Source organism: Pan troglodytes, chromosome 21, assembly GCF_028858775.2.
Source record: "Pan troglodytes isolate AG18354 chromosome 21, NHGRI_mPanTro3-v2.0_pri, whole genome shotgun sequence".
NCBI lineage: Eukaryota > Metazoa > Chordata > Mammalia > Primates > Hominidae > Pan > Pan troglodytes.
This window is the reverse complement of record NC_072419.2, coordinates 12,101,345-12,125,144: the sequence shown is the minus strand read 5'-3', so window position 1 is coordinate 12,125,144 and position 23,800 is coordinate 12,101,345. Positions and strand designations below refer to the sequence as shown.

General features: G+C 42.5%; 1 protein-coding gene and 2 pseudogenes across 5 annotated transcripts in view; 1 reads left to right on the top strand and 2 right to left on the bottom strand.

Annotated features, from left to right (window-relative positions):
• Positions 1 to 7,750, top strand: part of GPCPD1 (glycerophosphocholine phosphodiesterase 1) — a 66,724-nt gene extending 58,974 nt beyond the window's left edge. For all 5 annotated transcript variants that reach the window (XM_009436763.5, XM_514503.6, XM_009436765.5 and 2 more), the window contains one exon: positions 4,335 to 7,750. In XM_009436763.5, coding sequence (XP_009435038.1) covers positions 4,335 to 4,524 — 190 coding nt within the window. In that variant the 3' untranslated portion in view covers positions 4,525 to 7,750. The remainder of the gene's footprint in view (positions 1 to 4,334) is intronic.
• LOC104003520 (eukaryotic translation initiation factor 4E-like) lies at positions 2,686 to 3,996 on the bottom strand (annotated as a pseudogene).
• Positions 7,751 to 18,848: 11,098 nt separating the features above from the next.
• Positions 18,849 to 19,330, bottom strand: LOC100612520 (small ribosomal subunit protein uS13-like; annotated as a pseudogene).
• Positions 19,331 to 23,800: the final 4,470 nt, after the last annotated feature.

Sequence of the window (23,800 nt, the reverse complement as noted above, 5' to 3'; positions counted from 1 at the left end):
AAATTTTTTTTAAATTTTATTCAAAAAAGCATGTGTATATAGTTTTAAAATTCAAATAGTTTGATAAGTCTTAAAATACCAATAATTTCTTGTACCTATTTCTTCCATTGTCTCTGGCCAAGACCGTGTCCCCTCAAATCTTTATTTGGCTCTTCTGGCAGTTACCTCTATTTCTAAATAATCTGCTTATGCTATTTTTTCCATTATCAAATTTAGATATCACATAGAAGGTTTTGAATGATTAGTGACTTGGAGCCTTTGAGGCATTTTGGATTGGAGAGAGGTGTGGTGAGAGTGTGTGAGTGTGTTTTCAATTATCAAACACTCAACTGCTACATATCATTTTCTGGTATTTTGTTTGGAAAATTTGCACTTAGGATGATGAGTAAGAGGCCGTTCTTTTTATTTTTTTGAGACAGAGTCTTTGTCACCCAGGCTGGAGTGCAGTGGCACTGTCTCGGCTCACTGCAACCTGGGTTCAAGTGATTCTCCTGCCTTAGCCTCCAGCTCCTGGGTTCAAGTGATTCTCCTGCCCCAGCTGTAGTTTTGTATAGTTTCAAGCTTTAAATATACTTCATAAAACTTGTAATTATGTTCTTAAAATTAACATATTGTTGCATGTAGCTATACCTTACTCCTTTTCGTGGTCTTATTAATATTCCATTGTTGTCTTTACCACAACTTAGACTGCTATTTAGGAACATTTAGGTTGCTGCCAAGTAATTGCTATTTTATAGTGTTGCTGTGAACATTATTGATAGTACAATGACTTTCAAACCTTTTTGCACCCAGCTTATTTTATGCGGCAACCCAGTACACAGATAAGGTATATTTACAAGTATGCACCTGAAACAATTCCAAGCGTCCTTTAGATACTTCCTGTTCATGCGTGTCCTTCTTTGTGTGTGTGCGCGCTTCAATTCTAGTCTTCACTTTCCGAACTGTTTGTGTGACCCGCTAGGTCTCTAGCTCAGCACATCTGCCTGTGGGTCAGGCATCGGAGGTATAGCAGGAGTGGGCTGTCCTGTATTTCCTGGTTCTACACTCACTGTAGCCTGTTACCAGTTCTCAGGAGTAGGCCAAAGCATTATAATCCTTCAGGTAATGTGGAAACTTAATCAGCACACGGTTAGACCATATTTAAGTAATATGCCAGTTCAGGCTCATGAGGGCACTCTGTTCTTAGGTTAACATAGCTGCTAGAGTGACAGTGTCTCTCTCGGAGTAATAGCCCTCAACACGTCTGCCTCTCCACCGGGCTGCTCCAGTACTGATTGGTTGATTGTGCACAGCTGTCATCCTGTGCCCTGCCATTCTCTGTGTTAGATCTCCTGTTTCCTGTAGCTCATATCTTTTCCTCTCTTGGTTCAATGAGTTTTATGGGACATGTCTTTCAGCATCTTCTTAAGAAAGGTGGACACAGGAGGTAAATGTTTTTGACGTTTTATATGTCCAGAAATATCATGGCTGTGTATAGAACTCTATGTTAGAAATACTTTAGAATTTTAGAAACATTCTCCATCATCTTTACCATTCCAGTGTTGCTGCTGAGTGTGAAGCCACCTTGATTATGTTCTCACACATGTAATCTGTGTTTCCTGTTTGGAAGCTTTGAGGGTCTTCCTTTTATTACCAGAGTTTGGGAATTCTATAGAGATGTGTTTTCTTGTGGGTCTGGCTTTGCCCACTTTGCTGGACACTTGGTAACCCTTTTAGTCTGTCAATACATGTTCTTAAACACAGGAAAATTTTTTCAAAAATAGTTCTTTTGATTTTTGACCCTTTCAATTTTCTGGATTTTTTTTTTTTCTTTATAGAAGTCTTTTTGTTTGAATCAAATAGCTCTTGGACCAGATTTTTCATTTTTTTTCCCTCCTATTTTGTCTTTTTTTTTTTTTTTTTGCTTCATTTGAAAGGTTTTCTCAATCTTACTTTCTACTCATTCTGTTGAGCTTTTATGTTTTTTGTTTGTTTGCTTTGTTTGTTTTTTTGAGATAGTCTCACTCTATCATCCAGGCTGGGGTTCAGTGCTGCAATCTGGGCTCACTGCAACCTCTGTCTCCTGGGTTCAAGCAAATTCTCATGCCTCAGTCTCCCAAGTAGCTGGGCCTACAGGCGCACGCCACCATGCCTGGCTAATTTTTTGTATTTTAGTAGAGACAGGGCTTCGCCATGTTGCCCAGGCTGGTCTTGAACTCCTGAGCTCAGGCAATTTGCCTTTCTTGTCCTCCCAAAGTGCTGGGATTACTGGTGTGAGCCACCCTGCCTGGCCTCTGTTGAGTTTCTCATGTCTGCTATTGTGTCTTTAATTTCCAAGAACTATCTTTTTTTCTCTGAATGTACTTTTTTCCATATATTTAGCATCCTATTCTCATTTAATGAACATGCTATTTCCCTGAAGTCATTAAGGATTTTTTTTTTTTTTTTTTTTTTTGAGACAGGTTCTCTCTCACTCTGCTGCCCAGGTTGGAGTGCAGTGGCACAATCTCAGCTCACTGCTCCCTTGACCTCCTGAGTTCCAGTCCTCCCACCTCAGTGAATGAGACTTCTCTTACATCTTAGCAACATTTGGATGGAAATTAAATTTAAATCCAGTCCACTCTAGTAGTTTTTGAAGAGGCTTTGATTCAGCTCCAAAATCTCGATTGCTTGACTTGGTCTCTTATGAGAATACTCAGAAGAATACTCAGAAGGTGTCTTCTTAAACAACAAACCTATTTTTAGTGGTGGAGCTGTTTTTAGTAGCTGTGTCTGCATGGGACTGATAACCAATCACGATGTTTGGAGGAAGTCCTAACCTTTCCTTGTATACCCTCTCTATATGTGTAACAGCTTCTCTGTTTTCACATTCAGTAGTCCATACTGCTATCTTATCACCTTTAGCTCTAACATTAAGAACAGCTGCACATATATCATCACTGAGTCATCGAAAGATTCTCCAGTAAGACACAGTAGAGTCTCTAGCCAAAAGTGATTGAGGTCCCTTCATCTCTGCTGTTTGTTCAATGTAAATTAGCCATCATCCTCCCCGTTTGTTTTTCTCATCTTCCCACATGGGCTCAACACCATCCTTAAAAAGTGAGTAGTCACAGCTAGACATTAAATTACTAGACAACTGGATGTGGTTGTACAGAGCCCAAAAGTCAACAGGATCAAACTTAGAGATCAGCGGCAGGTTTGCTTGTCAAGTTTTGCTTTTATCTTTTTTAAAAAAAACCAGAGTGCCCATCTGTTCTGTAGAGGATGTTTAATATAGTGTTCTGGGTTAGCAACCTCCTGATTAGATTCTGTTTTCTCCTCTTCATAGGGGGATTAGGAGTAGGGGTGGTTTCTGGTTTGACAGTCCGCCGTCTTACATCGATCTGCTCCTGCTTTTAACTCTGCTCTTGTTTCCTACCACTGGCCTGTGAGCCAGCCTTTTCAGTTCTCTCACTGACAAACTTTCAGTTCTTATTTATCCATCTGTTTTCCAGCTTTCAAAATGTTGTAGCTTTGTCTCTTGGGTTTTTCTCATACTTACAGATTTTATTAAAAAGAATCTTTGTTTTATTTTTAATGGAATATAGGGAGAGAACGAAGTTAGATGCTTCTGTTCTGTCTTGATACCTTGACCCAGAGGTCATTTTTCATTCTCTTAGATATGTCTTTAATAATTAATAGAAACTCTTTATTTTAATACAGTCAGATATTTATTAGAGTCACCATATTTTTTATCATGTTGAAAAAATTCTTTCCTACTGTGATGTCATAAAGATTCTCTGATACTGCCTTACATAGTTGCCTGGCTGTCACATTCAGGCACAGGAGGCCATCTTTTCTCTGCTGATGGGTAGTGCCAGTGTCAGGTCACCAGAGGCTCTTTCAGAGTTCTCCACTCTGGATGTGTCTGACGTTACTGAGCAGCTTTAGAGTAGTTCCCACGCTGGTAAGCAGTCTTCTTATCTTGATCTTTAGTGACTTTGAAGTCAGAGCAGTCAGTTTTTTATAGATTTCCATTTGTTAAAAAAAGGGCAAGTTGGAGGGCAAATACTTTAAGCTAGATCACAAGTAAACTAGACATTTCATTTTCTGATTCAGCTGCTTTATGTTGAGCTCCATTGCATCGGGGGTACAAAAGGGCCATGCTGCTATTCTGGATTATTGGAAAGACTGGGAAGAAGAGAAATTTTAAAAAAGAGAATGGATACTTTCATCTTTAAAACAAAACAAAAACTCTGATGTGGATGTTCCAGGCATTCTGTAAATGAATTCTTATGAAAAGGTTGAGTCAGGCAGGTCTTAGGTAAACCATAAAATTACAGTATTTTATGTATTTTGTATTTGTTTCATCATAGGATATATGATTGGATGCCCGAACAACCAAATATATTCCAAGTGGAGCAATTGGAACGCCTGAAGCAGGAATTGCCAGAGCTTAAGAGCTGTTTGTGTCCCACTGTTAGCCGCTTTGTTCCCTCATCTTTGTGTGGGGAGTCTGATATCCATGTGGATGCCAACGGCATTGATAACGTGGAGAATGCTTAGTTTTTATCGCACAGAGGTCATTTTGGGGGCATGCACCGCTGTTCTGGGTATTCATTTTTCATCACTGAGCATTGTTGATCTATGCCTTTTGGGCTTCTCAGTTCAATGAAGCAATAATGAAGTATTTAACTCTTTCACTACAGTTCTTGCAAGTATGCTATTTAAATTACTTGGCCAGGTATGATTGCCAGTCAGTCTCTTTATAGTGAGAAAATTTATTGGTTGGTAATATAAATATTTTAAACTAAATATATAAATCTATAATGTTAAACGTATGTTCATTAAAAGCATAGCACTTTGAAATTAACTATATAAATAGCTCATATTTACACTTAGAGCTTTTCATTTGATCAGGTCTGAAATCTTTAGCACTTAAGGAAAATGACTATGCATAATTATACCTGACCATGAAAAAAATAAGTACCTCAAATGCATGCATTTGCACTGGTGATTCCAACTGCACAAATCTTTGTGCCATCCTGTATATAGGTATTTTTTACATGGGTTGACATGCACACAACACCATTTTCATTCAGTATGAACCTTGAGGCTGCTGCCATTTTTCCACTTAACCAAACCGGCCTGAAGGTGAACCTCGAAACTTGTTTCATAAATCTTTCAAAAGTTGTTTTACATCAATGTTAAAATTTCAAAATGCTGCAGGGTAATTTAATGTATAAAATATTAGTAAGAAAAAGTATGTATTGCATACTTAGTAGAATAGATCACAACATACAAATTCAATTCAGTGCATGCTTTAGGTGTTAAGCATGAGATTGTACATGTTTACTGTTAGGTCCTTGCATCTGTGGTGCTAGGTGAGTATGAGAAGATGTCAAGGACTGGACGTATTTTGTTGCCTAAAAAAAAAAAAAAGGCTGTTTGTAGGCGTTTTAAATATGCTTATTTTGTGTGTCTCTCACTACCTATTACACACTGTTGCTTTGTGGGTTTGTTTTTTATGTGCGTGTGTTATACAGTAGTTAAATTTCCATGCAGAAAAATAAATGTCCTGAATTCTCATATTAGTATTCTTTATTGTATATCATGCATGTAATTTATTTAGAAATGTAGGTCTTACTAAATGTATATGCATGTATTTCAGATTATACTAGGATTTCTTGGATTAGAAGCAGATTGTGTTAACTGTAACTTAAAGAATGAATGTTAAATAAAATGATACAGATTTATTTTCTTCATTACAAAATGAAATTTCAAGAAGGTGTTACTTTTGTAGAATGGTTTTATAATATGACAAGAAATTTTAATATAGTGTCTACCCTAAAGGGATGGCTTATTTGCATCTACCTTTTACTGCATGTTTTTCACAAGGCAGTTTATTCATATATTGACATATTTTGGTAGTAGCTGAGAACCTAAGACTTGAAATTATACATTGTGTAGTATTTTTTAAGCTAAGCAATGCAATTTTGGTCAGATCTTATTTGTGTGAAGATAGGCTCTGAAATCCTATGGTATTGCATTTGTAACGTTGATATTAATGCAAAATAGTTTAGGAAATGGAGTCTTCTGCAAGGGTTCTGTATACTTTTCCCACATTGTATGAGATTTTCCAACATTTTGGTGTGAATTGGGCACTTTTGGAAAACTCCTGAAAAAGAATTAGTTTCCTTCATCAGCAGACCTTTGTCCAATACGGTTACCATTTCTTTATAGTAACTCGATTAGCCATATATGTTTGTTTCTAGTCCTGCTCCTTTGCTCCTCTCCTATGCCTTCCCAATGCTGGCTCCATTTTGAAGACTCAAGGACAGAGGGGAAGCAGATCATAAAGAGAGAAAGGAGACAGAAGAAAGGATGAAGGAAGGAGGTCATGGGGAGTGTGGCTTCTGAGCAGTTTAGTTGCTGGGGAGAGCAGACAGTCACTGCCTACAATACAGACAGAACCTTCCTGCTCACTTTCTGTCCTATCTCTTCCTGACCTTATGAACCAGTGTCAGTAGATGATTAAAACATGACAAGCAATGGCTCCTTATTTTCACAGGACTAAGTCCGGGCCTTCGTATCACTAGCTGTTGCCTTTTACACCCTGCTTCAGCCACCCTGTCCCTGTCATTGGCCCTGGACTTCCTCTCTGTGCCCGTGTGTCCTCTGCCTGGGAGCCCTCTCCTCCCATAGTCACTTTCTCTCTGCCAAACTCATTTCTTCTTGTGCCCAAGACCTCTCTCCTGAGCCCTTGTGGAAACTTCAGGAAGGATGAATCCGTCTTTGTGCTCCACGGCTCGTACCTTGATCAGGCTGTGCATCACAGGAATTCCGTTCTAGGTAGGCAGAGTTGATCTTTGTCTCATCTGCCAGGCTGCAGGCTCTTCAAGGGCAGGGACCTTGTCATAGTCATTTTTATTTTCACAGTGCTTGGAACATGGTGGAAAATGAATGTTGGAATTACTGGAGTAATATAATTTGTATCAAATGTCCTTTTGAATTAAGAGATTTAGTTATGTTTACTAAGAATGTAAACTTTGAATTGGTTTGCATTTTAACAATTAGGATGGTTTATTGATGTGAATTTTGAAATGTAGAGGTATAATGTTAAATTATTTTATACTTTATGGAAATCAAGTGAAATGTTTGAAAAAATGCCGCCATTATCCTCTGGTATTTTCTACTCTCTGGAATTATGTACTGTAAATGATCGGATGTAAATGTGAGGCACACCACTCACCCCTGTGTGGAAAGTGTGGTGGTACTTCCTGCCACCCACCCACCTCTCTGCCGTTGCTCCTTGTGACACTTGTCTGTCGTCTCCCCTCCAGACTCCAAGCTTACAGCTACCTCAGTACTGCTTTGCTTGTCTGAAACACCTCCTTTGCCTTCCTTCAGTGTCCCGCTCAGGTGCAGCCTCCTCCCTAAAGCTCATCTCAGCTTTTGATCTGAATGATGATGGAAACATGCAGACAGCCTCTCAGTCTTACTATTTAATGTTGTAGCTGGGAAAAAACCCAGAGAGGTTAACTGATATACTGGGTTGGGACTAGGATGTGGGTTTCGTGACTCTGAATCCCATGTTCTCAAACTACGCTGCCTTCCGAAGTCTGGCATTTGTTAGCTTATGCTTCCTTGTAGTCCAGCTTCTTATGTGCCTGTTATATTCTCCAGTAAGATTGTAAGCCCCTTAAGGGCAGGGACGTCTTTGCATCTCTAGCACTGCTATAGTGTTCTATCCTTAGTTATGAACTAGATAAATAAATGGTGGTGGCAACAATCCTAGTTTCCTAACTCAGATTGTTTCACGATAAACACAGTTTTGTATGGCATGCTTGGCCATAATGTCTGGAGTATGTGTGTGCTCACATGTGCGTGTGTGTGTTTGCATGTGTTTGTATGTTTACCCATGGAGATCTCTGTCCTGGTTGCTTGGAGTCATGTATTTGATGGATTATGCTAAAACCAATTTTTTGCTCCATGCAGACTGAGGAGAAATACAGGGATAGTTATTCCATTTAAGTGGAAGAAGAAGGTACAGTTTTTCCCCCAGGCCTGGTTGCCTCTTCCTGGGACAGCACACCTAAATCCCGCAGTTGGTGGACTGGTAGTGAAAAGGGCGCTGCCTTGGATAGGAATTGTGTGGCCTGGGGCAGGTCGCCTCATTAGTCCTGGTGGACACTCACTGCCCTTTCTGCCTAGGCTCGCTCTCTATGCCTCTGACTAAATTCTGCCTCTCACATTATTACTGGCTTGGTACTCTAGGTTGATAATGGAGTCCTATTAATTGAGATTTGGATATAGTTGATTTATTCCTTTGCATTTTAGTTTTGGATCATGTATTTTTGGGTAGAAAGCAAAGTATTTGTATTGGAAATACTGCATGATTTTGGCATTCATGATTGGAAACTCATTCCAATATGACCTCTTAGTGAGCTTGTACAATTTGAGAAGTAGGTCTGAGGTTTTTAAAATGCAAGAGATCATATGATGAAGACTACCATGCAAATGTATGTGGAGATGAGGAGGGGAGATGATAGGCTGGAACAGTTGGAGACTTCATAGAGTTCTCAAGCTCTTACAGATAGAGGTGCAGGTCAAGGGAGTTGTGAAACCAGTTTGGGGCGCAGTCTGCATAAAGTCAGAGGCCAGGGTCATACTCGTGGTGTGTTCAGGAGGAATGAAGGAGCCATTTTGACAGTGGAGAATATATTGTGAATGCCAGAGAGAAGCTTAGCATGGTATAGGAGATAAAAGTTAATGATTTTTAAGAAGGGAAATGACATGAAAGTCAAGTGTTTAAAAGTAATGAGGAAAGTAATATTAGTATAGGAATAATAAGAGGAATACTATAATTTATCTAGTCCTCTACTAAATTTACTTAAACATGAAAATAGAAATGTGGGTCGGATGGGTGAACTTCTGAAGCTTACTTGCAAAGCCAAACTACTTAATTTAACAGGAAGAAAGCTATAAAAGCTCAGCAAAAGTTCGGTGGCATCCCACAGTTTTAAATGTATCTCTCTGCAGACCAGACCTCTCAAATAAGTTCTAGATTCATACATCCAACTGTGTCCCCATCTCCACTTTAAGGTCTAATAAGCATCTCACACTTAACATACCTCAACAGAGCTCTTCCTTCCTCCTTCCTTCTGCCAAACCTGCTCCCATTCCACCTCCTCCCAAGTTCTGTCTCAGTGTGTGGTACCTGGGAGTCATCCATGCGATTAGTATAGCTTTATGTTATGTGTGTTAGGGTAGTTGCTCAATATTTTAAAATAACTTTTAAAATAACTTTTAAATATTTTAAATATTTGTAAATAACTTGATACTTTATCAAATGCCAGAAGAGTTCGCTTGAGAGTCTGATCAGTGTTGGACTAATTTGCTATATTAAGAATATAGCAGGGGCCGGGCGCAGTGGCTCATGCCTGTAATCCCAGCACTTTGGGAGGCTGATCACCTGAGGTCAGGAGTTCGAGACCAGCCTGGCCAACATGGTCAAACCCCATCTCTACTAAAAATATAAAATTAGCCAGGCATGGTGGCAGGAGCCTGTAATCCCAGCTACTCGAGAGGCTGAGGCAGGAGAATCACTTGATCCTGGAAGGTGGAGGTTGCAGTGAGCCGAGATCACGTCACTGCACTCCAGCCTGGATGAAAAAACTAAAATTTGTTTGGAGAGGCAAAGGAACTAGAATAGCTAAAAACAATTTTGAGCAAGAAGCAAGTGGGAGGAATCACTCTACCTGATTTTAAAACTTATGTAACTACAGGAATCAAAACTGGTACTGGCGGAAGGATAGATACATAGATCAGGGGCCTAGAATAGAAAAATCCACACAAGCACAGCCAAATGCTTTTTGACAAACATGCAAAGGCAATTCAATGAAGGACTGAAAGAAGGATGGTCTTTTTAAGAAATGATGCCGGAGCGGCCAGGCGTGGTGGCTCACGCCTGTAATCCCAGCACTTTGGGAGGCCGAGGTGGGTGGATCACTTGAGGTCAGGGGTTCGAGACCAGCCTGGCCAACATGGCAAAATCCCATCTCTACTAAAAATACAAAAATTAGTGGTGGCATGCGTCTGTAATCCCAGCTACTTAGGAGGCTAAGGCATGAGAATCGCTTGAACCTGGAAGGCGGACGTTGCAGTGAGCCAAGATTGTGCCATTGCACTCCAGCCTGGGCAACAGAGTGAGACCCTGTCTCAAAAAAAAGAAAAAATGCTGGAGCAATGGGACATCCAATGCCACGAGAGTGAACGTTGGCCTAAATTTTACACCTATTCAAGAAGTAACTCAGAATCATAGATTAAAATATAAAACCCCAAATCTTTTAGCAGATAACAGGCTGGGTATGGTGGTTCACACTTGTAATCCCAGACCTTTGAGATGACGACTAGTCTGAGCAACACAGCGAGATCTCATTGCTACAAAAATTTAGAATATTAGCCCAGCATGGTAGCATGCACCTGTGGTCCCATCTACTCCGGAGGCTGAGGCAGAAGGATTGCTTGAACCCAGGTGGTTAAGGCTGCAGTGAGCCATGATTGTGCCACTGCATTCCAGCCTGGGTAACAGAGCAAGACCCTGTCTCCAAAAAAAAAAGATAACGTAGGAGAAAATCTTCAGGACCTAGGGCTTGGTAAAGATCTCTCAGACATGACACCAAAAGTACCATTCATAAAATTTAAAAATCAATAAATTGGACTTTGTAAAAATGTAAAACTGTTGCTCCATGAAAGACCTGTTAAAAGGACAAAAAGGGCCAGGCATAGTAGCTCACGCCTGTAATCCCAGCACTTTGGGAGGCTGAGGTGGGCAAATTGCTTGAGTCCAGGAGTTCAAGACCAGCCTGCACAACGGGGTGAAACCTCATCTCTGCAAAAAATACGAAAATTAGCTAGGTGTGATGGCACATGCCTGTAGTCCCGTCTACTCAGGAGGCTGAGGTGGGAGGATCACTTCAGCCCTGGAGGTTGAGGCTACAATGAGCCGAGATTGTGCCCATGCACTCCAGTTTGGGCAACAGAGCAACACCGTCTCAAAAAAAAAAAAAGAAAAGACAAGTTTACAAAGTGAGAGATAAATTTGCAAAACAAATCTCTGACAGCGAACTCTGAAAATTCAACGTTAATAGCCAGGTGCAGTGATGCCTGTAGTTCCAACTACTGCTGAGTGGGAGGATCACTTGAGCCCAGGAGTTCAAGGCTGTAGTGAGCTGTGATTGTGCCACTGCACTTCAGCCTGGGTGACAGAGCAAGACCTTGTCATAAAACAACAACCAAGAAAAAAAAAAATGAAAATTCAGTTTAAAAATGAGCAAAAGATATGAGGATATGTCATATTAAAGATGATATAAGAATATCAAACACATGATAAGACATTTAACATCATTAGCCATTAAGGAAATGCAAATTAAAATCATGATGAAGGCCAGGCCTGGTGGCTCACACCCGTAATCTCAGCACTTTGGGAAGCCAAGGTGGATGGATGACTTGAGGTCAGGAGTTTGAGACCAGTCTGGTCAACATCTCTACTAAAATACAAAATTAGCCAGGCATGGTGGCACATGCCTGTAATCCCAGCTACTCGGGAAGCTGAGACAGGAGAACCTCTTGAACCTGGGAGGCAGATGTTGTAGTGAGCCAAGATCATGCCACTGCACTCCAGCCTGAGCAATACAGTGAGACTCACTCCATCTCAGGAAAAAAAAACAAAAAACAAAAAAAATACCCAATGGGTAAATGGTCTCCAAGTTCCTAGAAACCAACTTTATAAGTGATCTTTAGAAGCACAGTTTCTTGTGTCAACTAGTGTCTCTAGTTGAGATAGAAGTGAGAGTCTGTCTCCACTGACTTTCAGCAAGGTTGTTCCATGAGAAAAGGGCCAAGGTTTGGGGAATGAGTGTGATGAAGATATCCCAGGCTTGGTGTTAGAAGGAAGTGGCCATGTGGATAGCAGACGCAGAGGTGCCTAGGCTCCCAGCATGTTTCTGTAATTGCCTGATGGGCTTGTCCTCCCCATTGCACAGACAAAATCAACTCACTGAGACCATGGCATTACAGTGAAGAGTTTAATTGATGCAAGACCTACCACCACACAGGAGATGGAGTTATTACTCAAACTGATCCCTGTGAAGGCTTTGAGTTTAGGGGTTTTCAAGTATAGTTTGGTGGGCAGGGGACTAGGGAATGCTACTAATTGGTTGGGGATGCTATCACAGGGGCATGGAAAATGGTTTGCCTCTGAGTGGGGGTCCCAGAGGACTGCTTAGTCATGAGTCATGAGTCTGGGTGGAGTTAGCCAATTGTCAGAAGTGCAGAAGTCTGAAAAGACACCTCAAAAGACCAATCTTAGGTTCTACAATAGTGATGTTATCTACAAGAGAGATTGGGGAAGTTGCAAATCTTGTGACCTCCGGAACAATGGCTGTTTATCCTTTACGCCTCCATCTTAGCAGAATTCAGGCCCTTCTCATTCTCCTAACCTTGCGGCCTTTCATTAGTTTTACAAAGGTGATTTAGTTTTGGGAAGGGCTATGGTAGTCTAAGGTTAAACTATAAACTAAATGTCTCCCAAAGTTAGTCTGGCTTATGCCCAGAAATGACCAAGAACAGCTTGGAGGTTAGAGGAAGGATGAAGTCAGCTATGTTAGATTTCTCTGTCTAATTTTGCAAAGGCAGTTTCATGTGGAGGACTCTGCCAGAGATACGGAATTTGTGCACCATGCCTCAGCCTCTCTTCTCTTAGGAAATATCCCAGAGATGCACATGGCACATAAATTCCCAGCTGGTCCCTTCTGGGAATTTGTAGGTGCGTCTTGGAAGATTCCCCAATGTCCATGTGTTGGACAGTCCTCCCACCTCAGCCCCGCAAGTAGCTGGGACTACGGCGCATGCCACCATGCCTAGCTGGGACTACAGGTGCGTGCCACCCACCTTCCCCTCTGAAAGCATTTCATGGTTGTCACCAAAGTGTGTGGAGTCTGGACCAACAACTCCACTAGCACATTGGTAGAGTCTTAGTGAGATGACTTTGGCTCAAAGAGGAGTCCCCAAAATGTTTATACCTCTTGTAACTAATCATTTTTAAGTTTGGGAAACATTAGGAAATAAGGAAGCCAATGACTATTGATGGCAAAAATGCAGAAGCTAAGACTCCTTTACTGTGACTCTGGCAGTGAATCCTGTACTGGACTAGCTCAAGTATGGGCAGGGAAGTGCTATAGCTTGTATTGTTTAGTTCCCAGTTTCCCTGTGGGGCACTATTTGGGGTACAGGAATTGCTCATGATTTTACATAACGCAGAGATACCTACTAGACAGAATTTCACCAAGTCACGGCTAGGCACTGGAGGCTCAGTGGTGAGCACGTGGTTACCCCCTCATGAAGCTCAACAGCCGCAACATGCAATGCATTGGAATCCTGCCTCCACCTGTGTGAATCTCTGTTTGAGCATCAGTCTCTCAATCTCTCTCTCTCTCTCAGACAGGCTCTCACTCAGTCACCCAGGCTGGACTGCAGTGGCATGATCACGGTTCACTGCAGCCTTGGTGCCGGGGGCTCAAGCCATCCTCCTGCCTCAGCCTCCTAAGTAGCTGCAACTGCAGGTGCATGCCACCATGTCCAGCTGATTTTAGAAAAATTTTTGTAGCGATGGAGTTTTGCCATGTTACCCAGTCTGGTCTGGAACTCCTGGGCTCAAGCGATCCTCCTGCCTCAGCCTCCCAAAGTGCTGGGATTACAGGCATGAGTCACCATGCGTGGCCAATAAAACCAAGTTTTTTTTTTTTCAAATGGAGTCTTGCTCTTGCTCTTGTTCCCCAGGTTGGAGTGCAATGGCGCGATCTCGGCTCACTGCAACCTCCACCTCTGGGGTTCAAGCAGTTCTCCTGCCTCCGCCTCCCAAGTAGCTGGGATCATAGACGCATGCCACCACGCCCGGCTAATTTTTGTATTTTTTGGTAGAGACAGGGTTTCATCATGTTGGCCAGGCTGATCTTGAACTCCTGACCTTGTGATCCACCTGCCTCAGCCTCCCAAAGTGCTGGGATTACAGGTGTGAGCCACTGTGCCCGGCCTAATAAAACCAACTTCTAATGACCACAGCTCTTTGCCAGCAACGGTGACCCAAATAAGTCCAACGAACAGGGAGGCTGTGGAATGGCACATGAGTCACTCTGGACCAGCAGGAAAATAGATTTTCACAGGTCTAGAGCAGGGCATGAATGAGGTGAGCACTGGACCGCTTATCATGTCGAAAGCAAGGAAGGTATCAAACACTAATAGGATGAAGTCAAAGGAACCCAGAACCGACTCACCTATGATGGGACAAGTTTTAGCACCAAAACAGATGTTTACAATAGACTGAAACATATCATAATGACAAAATTACAAAATGAAACAACAGCAAGACCCCCCGCATTTGTCACCACTAGAATTTTCCAGGGAATAGGTCAGTTCTTTGACAATTGAGAAATAAAGGGACAGAATCAAGCATTTATCCTACCTTTCTATATTAGCTCCCTTGCTTCTTTCCTCCCTCTCTCTCCCTTCCTTCCCTTTTTTCCTTCCTTCCTTCCCCCTTCCCTTCCCTTCTTTCATCTTTCTTCTCTTTCTTTCCTTTCTTTCCTTTCTTCAGGGGCTCATTCTGTTGACCAACCTGGAGTGCAGTGGTGCAATCATGGCTCACTGCAGCCTTGACTTCACAGGCTCAGGTGATCCTCCCACCGCAGCCTCCTGACTAACTGGGATTACAGGCATGCACCACCAGGCCTGGCTATCTTTTGTATTTTTTTGTAGAGATGGGGTTTTGACATATTGCCCAGGCTGATCTCGAACTCCTGGACTCAAAGCGATCCACCCACCTTGACCTCCCAAAGTACTGGGATTACAGGCATGAGCCACTGTGCCCCGCATCAGCTGTATTTCAAAAACACCAAGTCGGTGATAAGGAAAAGTTTTCCTTTATAGAAGAATTCTATAATAGAAGCAAAAGGAATGATAGAATTAAAAAAAATCATCTTGCAGGCATGAATGAAACAATAAATGTAAATAATGATCATCAGGAGATGCTAGAACCACGATGTGAAAGGTTTACAGGGAACTTTATGATAAAGAGATCAGGCTCACGACACCTGAACCTGCTGAGCATTTGGCCCTAGCATCACCAAACATAGTAATGAGCCATCCAGATGGGTAGCCATAGCAAAAGCACAATATCTCTTATCAATTCTTCTTCCCTAGAAAGCTGAATCTGAACAAGGCTTTAGATCTGACTTTCCAGTGTACAGGGAATACAGGGGACAGAGTACTATAGGATGCAGATGACACCATAGGGAGCAAAAAGCCAAACTCAGAACACGGAATATTCTAGAAGGTAATTGATTCATCCTCTCCAAAAAACCAATGGCATTAAAACAAAAAGAGATGTAAGATTGCTATGGAATAAAAGAGACTTAAGAGATATGATAACCAAATGCAACGTACGGACCTTTCTAATCCTGATTCAAACAAGCCAATTGTAAAAAGATACCCTGAGATAATCAGATAAATAAATATGCATCCTGGCTAACACGGTGAAACCCCATCTCTACTCAAAGTACAAAAAATTAGCCAGGCATGTTGGTATGCACCTGTAGTTCCAGCTACTTGGGAGGCTGAGGCAGGAGAATTGCTTGAACCCAGGAGGCTGAGGCAGGAGAATCTCTTGGACCCAGGAGGCAGAGGTTGCAGTTAGCTAAGATCGCACCATGGCACTCCAGCCTCGGCGACAGAGCGAGACTCCGTCTCAAAAAAGAAAAAAAATACATATATATGGACAGATAGTAGGTGATATTAAAGGGATTGTTGTTAGCTTTATTGGGTGTTAGCTTTATTGGGTATTTGATGGCATGTGTTTTTAAAATATTCTTATCAGTTAGAGAAGCATGCTAAAGTATTTACAAGAGAAATGATATAGTATCTTGGATTTTAAAAAGTGTTTGTCTTTTATTTGTTTCCATCCCATTTAATAGAAGTTCAAGTATCTTGGATTTGCTTTAAAACAATCCGGTACAAAAAAGAGAGGATAGATAAAAGGATTCTGGCAACTTGTTGGTAATTGTTATAATTGTAGCTGAGTGATGAGTATCTATTCTGCCTACCTTTGCATGTGTTTAAAATTTTCCCTAACAAAAAGTTAAAAGAGAAAGCAAAAAAAAAAAAAAAAAAAAAAAGTAGGGGAGCGCCAGGGCACTGGTTCTGAATCTGCTCCTAACCAGTTTTGAGCTTGAGCAAGTTAGTTCAATTCTCTGGGTTTCAATTTCCTTATCAGTAAAATCAGTAATTCAGTGGTGACCATCTAACACCTAACTTCTGTGGTTCTTTATTCTCTTTGACTTGGGAACCATTTTTATTTAATTAAATTAAATTTTTTTTAACATCAAAAAAAAAAAATAATAGGGACAGGGTCTCCCTATGTTGCCCAGGCTTGCCTTGAAGTGCTGCCCTCAAGCGATCTTCCCGTCTAGGCCTCCCAATGTGATGAGCGTGAGACACCATGCTGGCCGGGAGTCATTTTTAAATCCTTCTCTGTGACATCCAGGAGGGAAGGCAACCGTGGTATGGGTTGTATCAGGAGGTGTGGGCTTCCTGAGGGAAGTGGAAAGCAGAACCAGTCCAGGGTTAAACAGTGGTAATGAAGAGTTTATTTGTGTTTTCTTAGCTAACCAAGGAGCTACAAAGGGGAAGAAGGATTCATTTGACGCACTTTCCCCCCACTACCTTTTTATTTTTTCAGTGTATGTTGTTGGGTAATTTCTGTACAGGGTTCTCTATGCTGTGGGTCTAGATGAGAGAATTGCTTACTCACCCGTTGGCCTAACGCAGAGGGAATAGCTTTTCCCAGCTGCGGGGGTGTAACTGTTTCAGCTCAAGAGACTCTTACCCAACATTCTGTTCATCGTAAACAAAATTCTAGGTATGTAGGGAAATGTCTGCAATGAGGCAAGAGCAACTTGTGAGCAGAGGGTAGAGAGCTTTTGATGAGCAGCTGCTATAGGATTTCTGCATTATGAAATGTAGAATCCCTAGTCTGGCTTCTGAATTCTTAACTCTGTCAGCTGGTATTTGTCTAGGGCATACACATTGACTGTAATATTAGGTTGAGCCAAATGTCTATAGAAATATACATCTGCAAAAAAATGCACCCTTAAGAATGAATTAGCTGTTAGTTATGCCTTTGTTATTTAGCAAGCGACAGGGAGATGACTGTGGATTGATCTATAATTCTTTTAATTTCAGAAGTCAAGTTGCATAGCTTTAAATACCATCTATGTGGTATAGACCCTCAGATTTATACCTGCAGCCTCATCTCTCCTGTGAACTGCAGACCCCTATTAGACAACTGCCTACTCAGAATCTAGCAGGTGGTCTAGCAGGTCTCTCAAACTTAACATATCCCAGTATGAAGTCATGTGCAACCCCTCCTTCTCAAACATTCTACTTGCTGTCTTCCGCATAACAGGCGCTCCATCCTTCCAGTTTCTCAGGTCAAATCTTTAGTCACCTTTGCTTCTTTTTTTTTTTTTTTTTTTTTGGAGACAGAGTCTCGCTCTGTCACCTAGTCTGGAGTGCAGTGGCACGATCTTGGCTCACTGCAACCTCCGCCTCCTGGATTCAAGCGATTCTCCTGCCTCAGCCTCCCGAGTAGCTGGGATTACAGGCGAGTGCCACCACGCCTGGCTAATTTGTGTATATTTAGTAAAGACAGGGTTTCGTCATGTTGGCCAGGCTGGCCTCGAACTCCTGACCTCAAGTGATCTGCATGCCTCGACCTCCCAAAGTGCTGGGATTACAGGCATGAGCCACTGCGCCCGGCCCACCCTTGATTCTTTTACTTTAATTCCCAACCTCCGATTCATTAGCAAATCCTGTAGGGTGCTTCTTTCAAAATATTTCTTTTCTCCAGCATGAATTGGAATCTCTGGCCAGAACTGGACCTCCTCCCTGCTTCTGGTCACAACTTGGTCGCCACTGAGAAAATCAGGACTTAACTTCTTTATGACTCTGATCTCTGCTTATTCCAGGCACCACGAAAATCCCAGGACTCCCTGGAGATCCCTCAGCCCTAAGACACTTGTCCCATACAATTGTGCTTCTGCCTCTCTGAGCCCTTCTTCCAGCTCTCACCATCCCCTGCAGCTTTTCCTCTGTGCTGCTTGAATTATCAGCTAAATGTCCTCATCCACCTCTCCTCTCTACACATTCCCTTCATCTTCTTTCTCTAGGCTAGCACTGCCCAATAGAAACATAATGCAACCCTAGATGTATTCTAACTTTTCTTTTTGTTTGTTTGTTTTGTGGCAGTGACACGATCACAGCTCACTGTAGCCCCAACTTCCCAGGCTCAGGTGATTCTCCCACTTCAGCCTCCTGAGTAGCTGGGACTACAGGTACTTGCCATCATGCCCAGCTAATTTTGTATTTTTTTGTAGAAATAAGGTCTCACCATGTTGCCCACGGTACTCTCGAATTCCTGAGCTCAAACAATCCACTCACCTTGGCCTCCCAAAGTGCTGGGATTACAGGTGTGAACCACCTCACCCAGCTAAATTTTCTAGTAGCCCTATTAAAATAAGTAAAAAGAACCAGGTGAAATTAATTTCAACTATATATTTTATGTAGCCCAATAAATCCAACACAAAAAAACATATTTTATATAACCCAAAACACTGCAACATGCAAAAAATATAGAAATGTTAAAAGATATTTTACATCTTTTTTCTTCCATACTGTCTTTAATATCTGGTGTGTATTTTATGTGTAGAGCACATGATAGTTTGACTTTTTTTTAATTTTTAAATTTTTATTTTATTTTGTTTAGGTGTATAAACTATTAACAAACAAGGCCTACAAACTTATTTCTTCTTAGATACACCCATGGTATGGCCACAGCGGCCAGTGGTCTTGCTGTGCTGGCCTGGGACATGAAGGCCCCAGAAGTGGCATAGCCCTCTCTGGGCTCAAATCTTCTTCAGTTGCTCCACGTTCTCACGGAGGTTGTTATCCAGACCATTGGCCAGGTCCTGGCTATATTTTCCGTCCTTTATATCTTTCTGTCTGCTTGAGAACCAGTCTGGGATCTTGGGCTGGCATGGATTCTGCATAGTGGTGATCACACATCCACCTTATCCTCAGTGAGTTCTCCTGGCCTCTCAGTGAGGTCAATGTCAGCTTTCCTCAACACCACAGGAGCGTATCTTCAACACACGCCCTTGATGGCAATGATGGCAAAAGCTATTTTCCGATGCCCATCAATGTTGGTGTTGAGTACTCACAAAATATGCTGGGACTTCTCAGGGATCACTAGAGACATGGTGGCAGCACAAGTGGTGGTGTGTAGGTCTCTGGTGGAAGGAAGACAGAAGGGAAATGACCCCTTCTTTTTTTTTTTTTTTTTTTTTTTTTTTTTTTTTTTTTTTTTTTAGAGACAGAGTCTGCTCTGTCACCAAGGCAAGAGTGCAGTAGCATGGTCATAGCTCACTGTAGCCTCGATCTACTGGGCTCAAGGGATCCTTCTGCCTCGGCCTCCTGAGTAGCTGGGACTACAGAAGCATGCCACCATGCCCAACTAATTATTTATTTATTTATTATTATTATTAGTTTTATTTTATTTATTTATTTATTTTTGAGATGGGGTCTCACTATGTAGCCCAGTCTGGAGTGCAGTGGCGCCATCCTGGCTCACCACAACCTCCGCCTCCCGGGTAGCTGGGATTATAGGCACGTGCCACTGTGTCTGACTAATTTTTGTATTTTTAGTAGAGATGGGGTTTCACCATGTTGGCCAGGCTGGTCTTGAACTCTGATCCGCCTGACTTGGCCTCCCAAAGTGCTGACATTACAAGTGTGAGCCACCGCACCGGGCCTAATTTTTTTTTTTTAAGATATGGGATCTTGCTATGTTGTCCAGGCTGGTCTTGAACTCCTGGCCTCAAGTGATCCTCCTGCCTTGGCTTCCCAAAGTGTTGGGATTACAGGCGTGAGCCACTGCACCTGGCCAGTTTGGCTTTTCAATGGTTAAAGTGAAATGAAGTCCTACCAAACCAATAAAGCTGTGATTAACAGAAAAATATTTTCTACTGCCTCAGTTTTTAGTTAATTTGAATTAAATTCAATTAAAAATTCAGTCCCTGATCACAGGAGCCGCATTTCAGGTGCTTGGTTGCCACATGTGGTTGATGGCTGCCACAATGGACTTTGCAGCTCTGTGTGAAACCACACTTCCCCTACGGCTCTCTCAAAATGGGAATGTTTTCTTCCCTGTGCTTTTTGAATATCTGTGGGCTTGAGGGTGGGGTGGGTGGGGTGAGTGTCTTTTCTGCCAGTCATTGCTGCTTTCCTGGAACATTCTTCCTCCTTCCCATAACAAACTGTTTCTCCCACACCCTGTGGTTACCTTCATCTACCAAAGCCTGGGTACAAACATTCTTCCTTGGAGATTTCACTTTCAGAATCAATCATCGCCACTTTCTCTAACACTTTCCTGTCTTTGGTGATATCAGTAGCTTTGTAAATAATATTTCCAAAATACTGGCCTCTCAGTTTCCTGCCAGTGATCCTGTCATCTCCCCAGCCTTTCATTCCCATGGTCATATCCCAGAGCTGTCCTATCAAGTAGCGACACCCTTTCCATAACGGAAATGACATGCATCCCATTCCCCTCCACTGTTCACTCCCCCTGGCGCCCTCCCTGTGCTGAGGCCACCAGTGCATCCATCCCAGCTTCTCTGCGCATGATCCACCTAATCTCATGCTCTCACTGACTGCCCTGCCAGCTGTAATGAGACTGTCAGCTGCTGGAATCTCTTCCTTGTGTGTGCTCAAGGCCCTTGCCCTGTCTTGCTCCATCACATCCCTCTTATTATTTTCATCTCACCTCCAAGTCTGAATCTGCACCCACACAGCTGAACCTGGCTGGGGAAAGCAAGCAGCACCTAAGGTCCCTCATGGTCATGGCCACTAACTGGCCTCAGTTGACCCCAAATCTATGACAGTTCCCTTCAACCTCCCATTCTCCTAGATGCTATTTTACTATCTGTAAAAGGACACAAAAGACCTCCACTTTTGCTAAATTCATTTTCCCCCTAAATATATCACTTAGGAAAGTTAATGATACCCTGTTTTCTTGATTTGTAAAAGGCAGATATTGTTGAATATAACTTTACACAACTTAGGTAAATCACATATCAAAAGTCTGCTTGTCAAAAATTAGAGATGCTGGCTGGGCATGGTGGCTCACACCTGTAACCCTAGCACTTTGGGAGGCCAAGGTGGGTGGATCATTTGAGCCCAGGAGTTTGAGAACAGTCTAGACAACATGGTGAAGCTCAGTCTCATTATGTTAAAAACAATTTTAAAAAATTAGAGATGTTAGGCCTGGCATGGTGGCTCATGCTTGTAAACCCAGTGCTTTGGGAGGCCCAGAGGGTCACCTGAGGCCAGAAGTTCAAGACCAGTCTGGGCAACAAAGCGAGGCTCTGTCTGTACAAAAAAAAAAAAAAAAAAAAAAAAAAAAAAAAAAAAAAAATAAGAGAGAGGGAAAGCTCTGCCTGTTCACCCTATCCTAAGCTGAATGTCGCATCTGTGCCTGAGCTGGGTGGGTAAGCATGAACTGCTGAGCCTGGGGTGGTGGAGAAGACCTGGATTCCCTGTGGCTGTCCTGTCTAGATGAGAAAGATGTGCAGCAAAGAGACTGCGGCCGATAATCTTATGAACTTTTTTCTGACAATAAATTGCTAATTACTGTTCTTACTAATTCCAAGCTAAGGGCCATTCTCAATTGGTGTAGGATTGAGCGTATACATAATCATATAACCGAGACTTCCGCAGTAGAAGCTGAGACGCGCGCGCCACCTAGAGGGAGCCTTGTGTGCCGGGGGAGTGTGGGCCGTCAGGGAAGCAGGTTCTCTCTGCCTCTACTCGCTGTGCGTGCCATTGCCAAAGTTCCTGAAGGTCTAATTCTTTCTTTCCTCATCTGTAAAATGAGGATAATAATCACTATGACAGATGGCTGCAGTAAAGTTTAATGTGACCATGCCTGTAAGGCATTGATAATGTGCCCCAAATCGTCTAAATTTTCAGGAAATAAACAGCAGCAATTATAACACATGCAAGCCATGAACCCAAGTAGGTCATCTGCGCTGAACAAACCCTTTCATCGAGTATCATTGACTTCTGGCTTCAAGTGCGACATACACACTCTGCACCAAAAGGTGAAGAATTCTGGCCACACTCAGTGGCTCACGCCTGTAATCCCGGCCCTTTGGGAGGCCGAGGTGGGAGGATCGCTTGAGCCCAGGAATTCAAGACTAGCCTGGGCAACATAGTGAGACCCTGTCTCTATGAAAAATAAATAAATAAATAAATAAATAATTTTTTTTTAAAAAAGGTGAAGAATGCTGAACTACATAATCTCCTGTTACCCTTTGAATCTCTTCATCTACCTCAGAAATGCTGCGTGTGTTTGCAACACATTATCATAGAAACAGGCATCATAACCGTTTAAGTGTAGGGCTTTCCAGGATGGCAGAGGCATTATTAGAGAGCAGATTAATTGCTGTCATCTCAGTGTGCAGGAGCTTGAAATGCTGTGTGCATGTGCTGCCATCTTGTGGTACCTTGGGGGAACATGTATCTGATTATTCTGGAGTCGCTAGCTGACTGGGTGAGTTCTAACCTTTTTGAGCAGGGTTACATGTTACATGCATACACACGGTACATAGGCACCCATAAAGCCACACCAAAAATGGTGTCCCAGACAGTGGGTTATTTCACCCATCAAATTATTCACAGGTTACTCTAAGTGTAGAAGAGAGGACAAGGCACATCCGTGCCTAAGGAGGAAACACATGCCCCTTTGCAGGCCCAGGGGGCTGTCCTGTGGAGGGAGGCCCTGTTTCCTAAGTGCTTCCGAGGGAAGCAGATCTAGGAAACTGAAGGCCTTGGAGATTCAGCTCAAGATGTACCCAACTCTAGACTGAACTCCTCAGTTCTGCTGGTGTGCCAGCACTGCTCGCTCCCAGCCCCTCAACAAACACCTTAACTCATTCTCTGGAAAGCTACACACATTCCAAGTAAGAGCATGGCAGTGTCAGTCCCCAGGCTGCTCTGGACATTCACGCACTGAAGGGCATTGGGGTTGTGTCCAGTTTGGGACTATTATGCATAAATCAGCTATAAACACTTGTGTACGGGCTTTCGTGTGAACTAAGTTCTCATTTCTGTTGGCTAATTCCAAGAACAGTTAAGTATTAGGTCATATGGTAGTTGCGTGTTTAGCTTTTTTTTTTCTTTCTGAGATGGGTTCTTGCTTTGTTGCCCAGGCTGGAGTGCAGTGACATGATCATAGCTCATGGTTGTCTCTAATTCCTGGGCTCAAGTAATCCTCCTGCCTCAGCCTCCAGAATAGCTGGGAGGCCACCACACCTGGCTTATTTTTTAAAGTTTTTGTAGAGATAGGGGGTCTCCCAATGTTACCCAGGCTGGTCTCAAACTCCTGGGCTTAAACAATACTCCCACCTTGGCCTCCGAAAGTGCTGGGATTACAGGCATGAGCCACTGTGCTCAGCTGCATGTTTAGTTTTGTTGTTGTTGTTGTTGTTGTTGTTTTGAGATGGAGTCTTGCTCTGTCACCCAGGCTGGAGAGCAGTGGCACAATCTCGGCTCAGTTCACTGCAACCACCTCCTCCCAAGTTCAAGCAATTCTTGTGCCTCAGCCTCCCAAGTAGCTGGGACTACAGGCACACACCACCATGCCTGGCAAATTTTTGTATTTTTAGTAGAG